This window comes from Cynoglossus semilaevis, chromosome 6, assembly GCF_000523025.1.
Source record: "Cynoglossus semilaevis isolate Cse_v1.0 chromosome 6, Cse_v1.0, whole genome shotgun sequence".
NCBI lineage: Eukaryota > Metazoa > Chordata > Actinopteri > Pleuronectiformes > Cynoglossidae > Cynoglossus > Cynoglossus semilaevis.
Window position 1 is genome coordinate 16688923 of NC_024312.1, and position 14413 is coordinate 16703335.

General features: G+C 37.7%; 1 protein-coding gene across 1 annotated transcript; it reads left to right on the forward strand.

The window, feature by feature from the left end:
• The first annotated feature begins 240 nt into the window (after window positions 1–240).
• csk (C-terminal Src kinase) lies at window positions 241–12201 on the forward strand. The gene is made up of 13 exons (XM_025056511.1): window positions 241–718; window positions 5610–5679; window positions 5779–5892; window positions 6301–6413; window positions 7575–7794; window positions 8820–8913; window positions 9003–9068; window positions 9195–9294; window positions 9372–9462; window positions 9565–9638; window positions 10506–10701; window positions 10794–10880; window positions 11197–12201. The coding sequence occupies exons 2-13, from the start codon at window positions 5665–5667 to the stop codon at window positions 11380–11382; spliced, it is 1356 nt and encodes a 451-aa protein (XP_024912279.1). The 5' UTR covers window positions 241–718; window positions 5610–5664; the 3' UTR covers window positions 11383–12201.
• The last annotated feature ends 2212 nt before the right edge of the window (window positions 12202–14413 follow it).

Below are 14413 nucleotides of genomic sequence, written 5' to 3' on the forward strand. Positions count from 1 at the left end.
CAGAAAAAATGGTACACGACTGACTTTCCCAATTAGAAGTAGTTAACGTGAATTTAATGCTTTTTGTATGCAGAGTAAAATAAAGCAGGTTCATATTTAGGGGGGGAAACAATCATTTGCACAATAATTTTCATTTTACACCCTTATTATATATATTTTTGCCGTTAACGTAGGTCTACCGAGCGCATTAGCATTGACTACATACACGCCTTGATGCATTTACTGAAGTCGTTAGTCTAAGGCTGAAGCGAGGAGGGGCAACACTTGAAAGTTTGTGGGGAAGACGACAATGAGGAGGAGTGAGACGTGACGCTAATGTGTTTAAGTCGGACATAATTTGACTAACTACACTTAAAGACAGCGACCCTGTGCGGCGACAAGTTTGTACCGAGCTTGTAGCCTGTTTGTGTGGATTTCTTTCTTTTTTTTTAAAACTTCATAGCCATTTTTCAGCATGTTGTTACTGGCGTGAGTCGCGGCGGCTGCTGCGATGTTATCCGCTTTCATCAGTGAGGTGCTTTCAGACCGCTGAAGTCACCTGGGATATTTCACTTCCTCTTAACAAACTTTAATTTAACTTAAAGACTTTCATTTCCTCGCACATTTTACTGTCACAGTGAGTGGGAATTCAACTGCTGCTACCGCCGCCGCTGTTGCTGCGGAAAGTCCGATGAAAGAAAGAGTCCACGCTTTTCCAGAATCATCTGCCTGCACACAGGTAACACATATTCATGTACTGATTCGAGAGGAGCTCCATTTTATGTATTGTTATAGTTGTAGGCCTGTTTCAGTCTGACCTTAATATTTATAGATAATATTTTGGATTTGAATTGAGTAATAGCAACTGGAAAACCTCACCTGCAGTGGTACGACAACTATTTAGTTTCATACAAATACAATATGTTTTAAAATAACGGATTTACTGCACAATACGCGTTTTACAGATAACTAAGGTAACTATAATTAAGTAATCCGGTTTCTAAAACGCACGTCAGTTTTCACACTCTAGTCTTACAACGCTTCGATAAGTGAAGAAGCAAAACATTTCACCAGAAATAGCTTGATCTAGCAAAAAGTACTGCTAAAAAGTTGGACAACATGTTTTTCCATGTTTTAAGCATGTTTTTTCCAATGTACTGGAATTAAGAAATAATTAATGTTAGATGTAGAAATAACTTTTTCAAATCATGTTTTACAGTTATTGAAATAATAATGTTGTTTCCTCAGGATTACATGATAGGAAATGTTTTAATTTTCCCATGTCCAATAGTGGCAGAAACATTATACAGCTCTCCATATATATGTGCTAAAACCAGGAATCGTTGAGCAAAATGTACACTTGATGGGCTAATTTTTTGGTTCACATATAGGTATGATTATTAGTCAAAATTCCCATCAGTTCAGTAACAAAAAAAACCCCACCAAAAACAAAACAAAAAAGACTGAAAGCATTATTTGTCCCAGAGATGAACTGAGGGCCTCTTGAGTTTGTTTCAGGATGATGCCCCTCCAGCCGAGACAGGAATTCCCTGAAAGGTCAGCCACTTTCAGCCAGTCTGGTATTGGTACAATCTAAGAGCCTGTCCCTCAGAGGCTTCTTATGTAACAGTGTAGCTAACATATAAAGATGGTAAAGCTGAGGAGGGCTCATGAAACCACAGCAAAGAGTACCAGCTATGAGTCAAGGAAGGCTGCATTAGCAAAGCATAATCGCTCTGCAATTTGTGCATAAAACACAGCAAGGAAGTAACAGTTTGGTAAAAGATTCAATTATCAAAGTGTGTCAAGCACAGAGGCCTACCACTTTTTGGAAACGCTAAAATGCAGAGTTTACAGTGATGTCTAATTGAACTATTTTGTTCGAGGTTCTTTAGTAGAATCACTCACACCAGTCCAGCTGTGTTCTCAGAGACAGTTGTGATTTCCTTTGCAGACAAGAACATCTGCAGCTTCTCAGGCCCTGCTGGGTTAACTGCTGCCACGTTTCTGTTTCTGGCCAGTGTTTCTGTTTGTCCACTGGGGAAAAAACAAACGTCAGTGGAAATAGATGAATAGCTTTGTGTCCGTCCACTCTTCAGGTGGCTCTTCCACCCTGCTGCTTTGATGCCGACAATGACGAGGCAGCAGCATCAAAGCAGTCACATAGCATCCTGAAGCAGGGATGATAACTATGGCCCTCTGCGGTGTGTGGACCAAGCCTACAGGAACCACGGCTTTATTAACAAAAATAATGTTGCACATTGTCCTGCTAATCAGGAATGAGATCATTGGTAAAATAACAAGGACATAGTTTTACATAAGGGGGCTGTTTAGCTATGTCATGTTTTGATTGTAAATCTAATGCATGCTTCGGGGTGCTTTTAGTTTAATGTCTCTATTAGTAGTTCAGTTCAAGTGTTACAGTAGTTGTTTTTTTCAGCTAATAACTAAGAGTTCAGGGACTTAGACAGTATAGCTACACCACAACAACACTAACACATATTAGCAGGATGGGTAATGTAGCATCAAGGCCAAAGGACACAACAGTTCGAAGTAAATGAGTGAGAAAAAAGAACAAGCATCATCTATATGGTCGTTCCGTCTGCAGAAAGGTGAGGGAGTGGCAGGTTTAAGGAAGGCCAAGAAAGTATTTCTACATTCCTGTTCAGTCTTGCTTTATGGACTCATTCTTCTACAGACATGTCTGTTGTACTTTATCCTACAACAGACATGTATAAGAGAGCGTCTTGTTTTGATTAACTGGTCTGGTCTTACAAAAGAATTTCGAGGGGAGTTTACGATAACTATCACCTCACACATAGCTATGTAAGCTTCGATTTAAAGCAGGGGTTTCAAAGTCGTGGTTTACAGGCCACTTCTGGTCCATCTTCGTTTTTTTACATTGATACCTGATGTGTCCTCCTTAGTGAAAAAACATTAACAGCAGTAGACCTAATTTAAACTAACGTGATGTGATGCCTATGTCCATAGGTTTTTAGGTTTTTAACGTTTCCTTTTCTTATAATGTTGAGTATTAATCTGTCACTGTGTGCTGCACGGTTTCCTGCTTCAGTTACTCATTTCCTGTACAGCTTTTCTTTTGCCAGTTTTGTAAATTGTAGATACATGGCGCCTGCATTGCTTTTATTAATGTTATTATTACTATGCATTGTTAATCTATGGTCAATTTAGAGTGAACAATTAACCTCATCCTGCGAGTGCCCAGAAAAAATCCACACATTTGAGGAAAGCATGCAAACTACCATCAGAAAGATGTGAAATCAAGGCATTGAACCTGTGATCCTTTGGCTGTAATTCTAGACCATTCACTACTGCTGTCACTTTTAGTCCTGCATTATAATTATGAATCTCAGAAATGAAGATACCAGTTGTGGGATGATTTCCAGAAAGTGACGATTTGTTCCCATTAAAACTACACTCTGGGCAAATGGGTGTCAATGTCCTCTACAGCCAGACATTGACAAGTGACACATGGGCTTCTACTGGCATGAGCCCATGGGCCGGCAGTTAAACACCAGCTCACAATGGCACCATTATGTGCTTTTTAGAGAAGGAAGAGCTGTGGTTCCACACTGAGATGTTTTCAGAAACAGCAATGCGACTTCTTGACAGAGAAGCTACGAAGATGAATTCAGTATTCCACTTAAACATGACACATATCAGCAGTGGTTCCTCATTATACTCCTTCACAAAGAACGTAGTCATGCATGCTTCTAAGAATGGGCCACACAGCCGCAGCGTGGTTAGTGTTCTAAAGTGTGAGCCCTGGTGTTAACTGATGGTACTTCCATATGTAGCCGTTCTCCATCATCCAAGCTGATGGCATCCTCAACATTGACATGTGGTATCACATGCATGGGGGCGTTGCCTTAGACTAAGCGCATAATGTAAGGTAAAGATGGAGAACACAGTAAATATAGCTCCACACCCCCTGTTGTTTGCCATCAGTCTTGTTGATTCACATTCTGATCAGAGACTTGCACCCAAGTGTCCACGGACACGATGACATCACCATGTCTAAAACCACATCACTGCTAAAACCTTTTTGGAAAGTTTTAGAAAGTTGGTTCAGAATGAATCCCTGTTGGTCCTGTGAATGGTGCAGTAAGAAAAGAATGAAATATGGTGGCTAAATGGAGGGGCTGTCATGGTTGAAGGACGTGGGAAATAGTAGTTTCAATATTTCATTTAGTGTACAAAGACAGCTGCAGTGTTCCACTGGGGAAGGACATCCACTCTATCCCCATCAGACTGAGCGATGACAGTGGTACACATGGGAGTATTTGGTCAGATGTGTTTGTGAAGGACAAGTAATGATTTTAAAAGTGTAATATAACAAGAGAAAAGTCTTTAGCAGCACATATTTGTACGATTCCCCTCAGTCCTAGAGAGTGCATCACCCTGAGATATAGGCCTGAAAACATTTGCAACAAATGTGTCAGTAGTTTATTGATGTCAAAATTCAATAAACACTATTTATGTTTTTTTAGTCTACATTACTAAAAAAAAATATATAAAAAGTAAAATGTGGTTTTTTTGCCAGTCTTTGCATACATTTAACTCCCTAAGTTTTATTTAATCACAAAGTAAAATGTGGTTTTTTTGCCAGTCTAAGTTTTATTTAATCACATTTTGGTATTACAGTGTTACTACTGCTCTTTTACTTATATATTCATACTTCTTGTACTGTTTATTTCACAGTACCTGAGTTAAACATGCACAGTGAGGAATCTTATTTGTTGTCCAGCATTTGTAACAATACTTTGAGCTTATAACCAGGTTAATAGTATCCTCTAAAATCCTTTCGCCTGTGTGTTAGTTTTGGAACAGCTGAGCCACTGATTATTATCAAAACAGTGGGATCTTAGATGATGCCTACATTTCTCTCACTCTTTGAACATGTGCTTTTTACATAACATGAGGAAAAGAAGGATATGTTGCTGTGACATCATGTAAAAGTCACACATACTTCAGTGCAATGATTTCTCCATCGAGCTTTACTTTGTCTTCATGGGAACTGATACAGGAAGCTGGGTTTGGGGGAGTGGTGCACTATGGGTTACTTGAACTTAAAGGTCATGGTTTCATAACTCTGGCTTGTTATATACATGTCATGGGACTCTGTCCAGAGTGTTAAATGTTGCTGCTTCATTCCCTGCTTCGTGATGTAAAGAAAAGAAAATTTAAGGAAATCTGTGCCCTTTGGGAATGGTCAGCTCTCTCCTTGTTTACATTCCGACATTAAAGAGAACTTTCTTGATTATTTTCAGTGATTAGAGGATACAAGCAATTCAGTTGAAATAAACAGTTTTTCTTTTTTGAACAACAACTCTATACATAAACTAATAAAAAGTCTGTTCCTTAAATAAATATTGGTAAAAGTTGTCCTTTCATGTGCATACTGTAGTTCTACGTCATGGAAACACTGCACCAGTTGCGAAAGTGTAATACATGTAATACAAGAAACAACAAGTGGTTAGTTCTGTTTTTCAAGTTATTTTTAATACTACTAGCGAGTTCCGCACTGCTCTACTGTGTTTTAATACATGCCGGTATGAATGAAAAGAAATGTTCATGTCCCACATCAAATATTCTGTGTGTGTATACAGCTCTAATGGTAGCAGCTAGGAAACTTTGGATGTGAGAGGACTAAACCACCTCATCATGACTGAGGTCCAGGTAAGGTCTACTACTCTAGTCTGGTGTATACACAAACATACCATGAAAAACATGTGTGTTTCTTTTCAACTGGTTAGTAAAATAACTTCATTCCTACAGGGGCCATGGCCACAGGGCACTGAGTGTGTAGCCAAATACAACTTTAAAGGCACATCAGAGCACGACTTGCCATTTACCAAAGGAGATGTGTTGACCATCATTGTTGTCACAAAGGTAACTTTAGTCTGCACTTATGCTCTATGTTTACAATGTGTGAGTTTAATATTTTAGTCCTGAAATTGGCCAATGTGTAAACATATTTTTTGGAGCTTCATGAAGTTTTGGCCGATTTATTCGAAGCCTTTATAATCCATTATAACTCACATAACGGACGGATAAAAAGGAATTAATAACAAAACAGTTGGCCCTATGTAGCTGTTGTCTAAAGTTAGCCAAAACAGTTTGAAAATATGCTTCAACTGTTCTATTAAATCAGCCCAAATATATATGAATTTGTCAAGGAAATAATCTACAAGTCGCCCTTTTCCTACATCTAAAACTAGATGGACGATTCATTTGTTATGTACTGCGTATGGTCCAGACTCCTCACCCAGTCGTTATTATTTTTGTATCGTGTTTCAGGATCCAAACTGGTACAAAGCTAAAAACTCTGCAGGTCGTGAGGGGACGATCCCGGCCAACTATGTTCAGAAAAGGGAAGGAGTAAAGTCTGGAGGAAAGCTGAGTCTAATGCCGTGAGTACACTGAATGTTGTGTTATATTTGCAGTATTTCTGAAAGCTTGTGTAACAACGAAGTGTAGCCCCATGTTTCAGTATCAGCTGCTCCTTCATGAATGCTACCATCTCCTCAGCCTGGTGTGGTTTCTGCAGTGATGGTTAAAATAGTTGAACTTTTTTTTCCTCCTCTCATGACTCTGTGGTTGCAGAACGCAGATGGCCTTTTTGTCGTAGCAGTGTGAGGAAGGCGACCACAGTTGGGTCGGGCTGTGTTGTAATTGCAGTGCACTTGTGTCTGTCTTGTGCTCAGCTTTGCTTGTCTTCTGCACAATTTCCTGTTGTTTGCTTTCTATCTCAGAACAGAGACATTTAAGAAATCTCAGTATGAATTTGCGGGGGACCTGTGTTGACTGTAAATAACAGTCATTTGTAGAGCATGTGAACACGCGGTGTAATTTAGACGAACCAACAGTAGACAAGTAGACAGAACAGGAAACTGATTATGAGGCAGGATATATATATATACGTATATATATATATATATATATATATATATATATATATATACATATATATATATATATATATATATGTATATATATATACAGTGCCACTGGTGGTGAGACGTGTTTCCCCGTCTCGGTCTAAAACAGAAATGTCACAGAACAACACATTTACATCAATAACTCATTATGTTGTGATTGTTTTTACTTGTTTTACTTACTACTTTGTTCTTACTGTATTAATAACTGTATTAATAACTTTTTTTAGTTCAGAATGCTACTCTGAATGTTCTCACATGACAAGGTTTTATTAAAGAAGTCAAACTCAAAACTGTTACAATGATACTCAGTCTCCAAGTGAAGGGGAAGTTGCTCATATATCTGTAAGAGTATCAGTCGGCCACTGTCTATTGTTTTATTAGGTGTTAAGTCCATATATGGGCTACATTAATAGGAGTCAGCCCAGCCAATCATAGAGTTTGGAAATTCAAAAGATGCAGGACTATCCAGAAAAAGAGATTAGGTGCCTCACTAACACATTTAGTTAGTGTGATATTTCACTCACTCTGAATTCTATTTTATTATTTTTGCATTTTTCTCACATTGTATTTTTTGTTGGGTATAGATGGAAAGTGATGTTGACCCACTGAAGCCTTTGACTTTTCCACTTTCAGTTGGTTTCATGGGAAGATAACAAGGAGCGAGGCCGAGCAGCTGCTGTGTCCGCCCCAAACCGGCCTGTTCTTAGTGCGAGAGAGCACCAACTTCCCTGGTGACTACACCCTGTGTGTTAGCTGCGATGGCAAGGTGGAGCACTACCGCATAGTTTACCACAACGGCAAGCTCACCATTGATGAGGAGGCCTATTTTGAAAACCTCATGCAGCTAGTTGAGGTGAGTCATAACACGTCACACTGTGTCGAGGGGGGAAAAAACATCTTAGCTGTGATGCTATAATAAGAATAAAAAGACTGCATGTATGATGTGTGCTGCTTTCCATTGTAATAACTTAAAGTTTCCATACATTTCTACAGAGAGTGAACAGGAAGTGTCAAAGAGGAAGAGTGAGCAGTGTAGCTAACCAATGTGTAAATGGCTCCTTTTCCTGTTTGAAACTCATTTAGTAGTGCAGCCAACCTTGTACTGTATGCCACACAGTAAAGCAGATGTGCAAGTACATTTGACCTACTTTTAGAAAATAAAAACTCTTGCCAGTCCATTTCTCTCATTGGAGGAGATGGCGCTCTGCTGGCCACTGTGAGGAACAGCTCCTTGAATTGATTTTACAGGGGTAATTAAGATGTTCTAAGACAGCTGGGATCATTTCAAGATTTCATTTTTTATGTTGAATTGAGCAGTGACACATTTTATTTGTTCGGATTTATCAATGTTCAAAATGATCTATTTTTTAAAAAATAGGAAACAATACATTTTAATGAAATTTGAATGAAAACTGTTTCAAAATTACTTTGTTAGGTTTGGCCCAGGCTACACCTGATTTTACTTTGTTTTCCTTGAAAGTAATTCAGTTTTAGTGCCTAGATGAGGCACAGAGTTGAGACAGAAATCATTTAATCATTATTCAAGATTTGTTAGAGAACATTCAGCCTTATCCACAGTGATGGTGTTGCTGTTCTTCACTTTTTATTAAAAGTTTTATAAGACTTCAGAAAGTTATACCCACATTTTTATCAATTGCATAAATGTGTAAACAGAGTTGTGCAGAACAAAATGGCATAAATGGACATGGTTCAATGACGCTAAGATGCTTTTTGCTATTTTAACCTGTACAAAAAAGCAGAGGGCTTGACAATTTGAGGATATAAATCCTTAAAAATAAAACCAGTTGGGTCTTTCTTTTGTTTCCCCAGATGCTTTTGTCTAGTCGTTTTGTAATTTATTTTTGTTGTCATGTCCAGCACTATACCAAAGATGCAGATGGTCTCTGCACCAATCTTATCACGCCAAAGTTGGAGGAGGGCACGGTAGCAGCACAGGATGAATTCTCCAGGAGTAAGGCTCAGTTTGTCTTTCAATGTCTGATGTTTTGTGCTGTGTAACTTTAATGTGTTAACATTGCCTCTTCCTTAAATGATTAACAGGTGGCTGGTGCTTGAACAGAAAAGATCTCAAACTGCAGCAGGTGATTGGAAAAGGAGAATTTGGAGGTGAAGTTCAAATAAACTATAAATGCATCAGACTAAGAATGCAGTATATTTATATAGTTAGTTTTCTTCACCTCAGAATCATGAAGTATTGTGGACAGTACTAAGTTTTGTGTGTGATTGTTCCAGATGTCATGGTGGGAGACTACAGAGGGACTAAAGTAGCCGTGAAGTGCATTAAAAATGATGCCACGGCACAGGCTTTCATCGCTGAGGCTTCTGTCATGACGTAAGCACACTTCCATTTTTGTTTGGTTTCCCAGGAGAACACACCTGAAATAACAAGTCTCTGTGCTTCTCCCCCAGGCAACTGCGGCATGATAATCTGGTGCAGATGCTCGGGGTCATTGTAGAGGAAAACGGCAGTCTGTTCATTGTGACTGAGTATATGGCCAAGGTAGGTTGGTGACTTCAAACGTGCTGTAATTAGGAACATGTCACAGGTTTCTAATGAGAATAATAAGTATAGCATTAATAACGCTTTAAACACTTTTCTCAGGGATGTTTAGTTGACTACTTACGTTCCAGAGGTCGAACAGTACTTGGTGCAGATGCTCTCCTTAATTTTGCACTGTAAGTATTACTGCAGACTGTAAGTTCCGTTTTAAAATCTGTTTAAAAATTCTCAAAATGCTCTTATTTAATGACAAACACACAGACAATATATATAAAAAAAGGTTTCATCAAAATTTTTCAATATCTCACCAAGAATGACAAGATTAGGGTTTTTCCAAAAAATTCCAGAATGTTTCAAAATTTCAAAATGCTCTAATTTGATGAAAAACAAGATTTTGAAATATATGATCCCTATATTTTACATCACAATTTTTTTATCTGACCAAAAACATGCGAAATGAGAATTTTACTGAAATATTCCAAAAATATAAATAAAAATAAAATAATTTCTAAATATAATTTATAATAAATATAATAAATAATAATAAAATAATACATGTTTAATATCTGGCCAAAAATGACATGATAAGGGGTTTTGCACAAAATTCTGAACATTTTTTTTCTCAAACTTTTCCAGTTATGCTAAAGATACAGACAAGATTTTTTTAAATTATTTTTTAAAAATGCTATAGATTTTCATAAAAATATTTCAACATCTGACTTTTATTTCTAAGAAAGTAATTGAAGCACAGTATATCTACCAGTTGTGGTCTAATTTAAATTTAGAAACTGTCTAAGTACCTGTCTATGCAGTTCTATCCTGAAACCTGCTCAGGAAAAAAATCTAATTCTTAGACATTTTTAAACTTAGTAAAAAGTAATGTTATAGTTATTTTCCCTGGTAACTAGTTAATTTTATAGTGTAGCAATTCAGTTACTAACTCAGTTCCTTTTTGAAAGAATTAACTGGAAACTATAATTATTACAAGTTATGTGCCTAACTATGGTAGTAACCAAAGCCTTTTGACATCCATGCATGTACAGAGATGTGTGTGAAGCCATGGCATACTTGGAGAAGAACAACTTTGTCCACCGAGACTTGGCAGCTCGAAATGTTCTGGTGTCTGAGGACAATATGGCTAAGGTCAGTGACTTTGGTCTGACCAAGGAGGCTTCGTCCACTCAAGATACTGCAAAGCTGCCAGTGAAGTGGACAGCACCAGAGGCCCTCAAAGAAAAGGTATTCAAGTGTTGACTAAGTTTTGCTGTATGCATCACCAGGTGCATAATGACAAATACTGACCTTCATGTGCTTTTTTTCTCATTTGATAGAATTTCTCCACCAAATCAGACATTTGGAGTTACGGTATTCTGCTCTGGGAAATTTACTCATTTGGCCGAGTGCCTTACCCAAGAATTGTAAGTATAATAGCTGACTTTGACGTGTATACTAGAAATGCACTAAATTTGGTAAACATGTACTGCAAACACGCCATAACTAACTGACTTCCAATTAAGAGATTCATAAGGGAGATTTCAGTGGAGTAGAGTTTATTGTAGTGGGAGACTTAGTAAAGTATAAAGTAAACATTGACCCACCTTTGTGAATTTTGAATTCAACAATAGTGGATTTTTAAGACTTGTTATTATTGTTTTGTGTTGGGTCATTGCTCTATGGCTAGAATGTTGAATGTAATAGCTTTGAATTTTTGCTATTCTCTTTTGTTTTCTTCAGCCTTTAAAAGAAGTTGTACCTCGGGTAGAGAAAGGATACAAAATGGACAGTCCAGATGGTTGTCCTGAGGTTGTGTATAACATCATGAAACAGTGCTGGAATCTAGATCCTACTGCCCGACCCAGCTTTCACATGCTCAAGGAGTGGCTACAACATATCAGCCAAGGGATTGGGAGGAAGCAGTGAGAGACTTGACAGAACAGAGGCAAAAAGATGAATTTTCCACCTTCATGTTAATGACAGGGTTCATAACCAAAAAAGCATCCGTGAAAGCTCACATTTCAATGCATTTCCTATTTCCATAGCCACAATGGTTATGAAACAGCATCTTATTAACAAAAAACCCCACAAAGTTTCTGGAACATGTTTAGCATTTTTACCCAAATTACAAAATTTTAGTTTGATGCTGTTGACAGCATTGACTCTGAGGTACTTCCTTAGTTTCTCTGGTCTTATTTTTGTATGGTGTTCTCAGGAGTTCATTATAGTGGTAAACCACTGTTTAGAGCCAGAGTCTCCTGACTATTTTTTTTTAAATTGTACTTTTGGCAACATTAATTCCGTTGGGTCACATTGGTAACCCTGTGTAGTTTGGTGTATGTGCACACATCATTGGACTAAGTGGTAAAAGTCTGTGGTGTGAGATTGGATGAGAAACATTTCTTTAAAATGCAGCTTTGAGACGTCACAGTTACTGTACATGTTATTTTGTATAGAATTTGAATGCATATTATTTTTCTGAAAAGAAATACCGTTGTTCTAAGTCTGTGCAGTATTTGAGTCTGGACATTGTGTGATGACGGTAAGGTGCAGACCTTCTTCATGTTTGTTGACCTTTACTACTGATAATGTCACCATCCAGCCCAGTCATTGTTATTTACATGGACAAAATATTTAATTTGACATAAAAACACGTTTTGTAAATCTGTGGATTTAAAAAAAATATCTGGATTTTGTATGACAATTACCGTATAATAATAAAAGTCACCTTGTTGCAGTTTACAACAAAAATCTCAGGTCTAACTTTATTCACTTTAAAATTGTTGTTGCAAAGTCTTGTCTCTTCTCCGTGGATTGTTCAGTTTGGCCGGACGGACAGCTCTAGAATGGGTTCTGGTCGTCCCAAACGTCTTCCATTTAAGGATTGGACGATGGATGCAGTGAAGGAGGACATGCAGATAGTTGGGAGTTAGAGTAGAAGATGCAGACAACAGGGAGAGATGGAAACCAATGATTTGCTGTGGCAACCCCTGAAAAAAAAAAAGGGACAAAGCCGAAAGGAAAAGAAGAAGATTAATCCTCTCACACAGCATCCTGTTAGAGTTTGAAAAACTATAGCATTTTTGGAGATTTCTGTTTTTCATTCCTGACTGAAAACGTTCTTAGAAATGGTGTAGCGCTGACGCTGGACTGATTCAAAGTTATCTTATACTGACCCTTGGTGGTGAGACGCAGTACTACAATTGATTCTGATATAGCACTTTAATTTATGTCCAAATCGAAAAAGATCAATTTTTTTCTCTCTCCCATTCTTGTTCAGTCTGATTCATGCTACTGTGTGAGAGACATATGTGAAGTGTTTTTTTTTATTTTTGTTTTTAGATTGATCTCACTTTTATAAGGCTGTTTCAAAGATAGACTGAGATGTAGGTGGAATTAAATTAAAGTTATACTTGTGGGAATATATATCATGTGGGATTGATCTTATTAAGAAACAAATATTTAATTACAGCAGGAACATTCTTTCACTAACAGGCCCACAGTAAATGTAAAGTTTAAATGACAACAACCATGAGCTTTACATCTGGACTATTTATGTTTTTAATTGTTTCCCCCCTTGTTTTTAACCATTCAAAATGAAACATATTTCTAAAGAAACCATGAATTGCAGTGTAGTGACATCTCGTCCTCTATGTTAGGAGTTTACAGACTGCTGTGGATGTGATGAATGGGCTCCAGTGCATCAGTACTAAAGCGCTGAACGCTACAGTAAATCCTCTGAATACTAATCCACAAGCTGCTGTTATGCAAAGCGGACATAAAGGAAGCAAAACTGGTTCAATGCACCTGACACGGAGTAGAGTTCAATTATATAAAGTGCTAGAGAGCAGTATAATGCGTTGGTAACAGACGTGCTATTGTGGGTATTAAATCATCCAACAAGCAATAGGCTAGGCTAACAGTCATAAAGGTTAAAGGCACAGCCTATACATCAGCCCTAGATGTTTTATTGTTGTGGTTCAGATGTGATGAGCAGTCTATGTAAAACCTGAACTATTTCTTTTTACAAACTAAGTGTAAAATATAAATTCATGAGAAACAGTTACACAATGCTCAGGTCAATACCTGTATAGTTTATAGGTTATAGGTCAGTGGTTGATCAGCAGCGTGCCCAATCCGGAAATTGTAAATTGACATAGTAGAAACCTGATAAGCCTCCATTCAAGTTTGGACATTCTATATGTTGTATCTTATTTGCACTCACTGAGACAAGACAGCTCAGAGATGGTCAGACCTGTGTTTTCCCTCTCAGCATCATGTGTTTTATAACCTATTACGTAACGTTGTGACACAGAAACACCGCTCTGTGACGTCATGACTGAACCGAGTCTTCTGGTTCAGGAAAAAACAAGAACAGTGGCTAAAAAATAATAATATGAGTTCATTTTAACAGCAGTCGTCATTTCAGTAGCCGTTGACGATGCATTGCTAAGCTGGATGTGTTTAATAATGACTCAGTAACATACCCGTGTCATTCACGCTATTACGACAGTTACGGTTCTGCACGAGCGGTGGGAAATTCAATCGGTTTTCATTTACGACATTCGTATTTACATTCGTCGTATTTGCATTCGTACTGGACTGCATCTACTGGACTGTGTGTTCCAATAGTTTTATACCGGCCGTTATTACAATATCCGAGGTGCACACAGACTGGACTGGACTCACGAGTGCGCGGTTGTTGGAATCTTTACGGTAAAAAAAAAAATCAAACGTAGAAATATTTTTTGTATTTAGTATAAAATCTAGACCAAATGCATTAAAATTCTAGACAATAGGTCAAAAAGACAATCATATACCTTTGTGCAAGTTTGTGTTGATTTATATACATTTATTCATTCAATTATGAAACAGTTTCTGTTGACCGTTATCCTTACGATACATGTGTTTTTCTCCCAGTGGCAGTATCGTTTGTCCACTTACCTCTGAGTACGTC

Excerpts from the sequence above, each read along its gene's own strand:
- csk (XM_025056511.1), top strand. Across the intron at positions 9,295-9,371 it reads GCTGAGGCTTCTGTCATGAC|GCAACTGCGGCATGATAATC; the intron begins GTAAGCACACTT and ends CTTCTCCCCCAG. Across the intron at positions 10,702-10,793 it reads CAGAGGCCCTCAAAGAAAAG|AATTTCTCCACCAAATCAGA; the intron begins GTATTCAAGTGT and ends CTCATTTGATAG.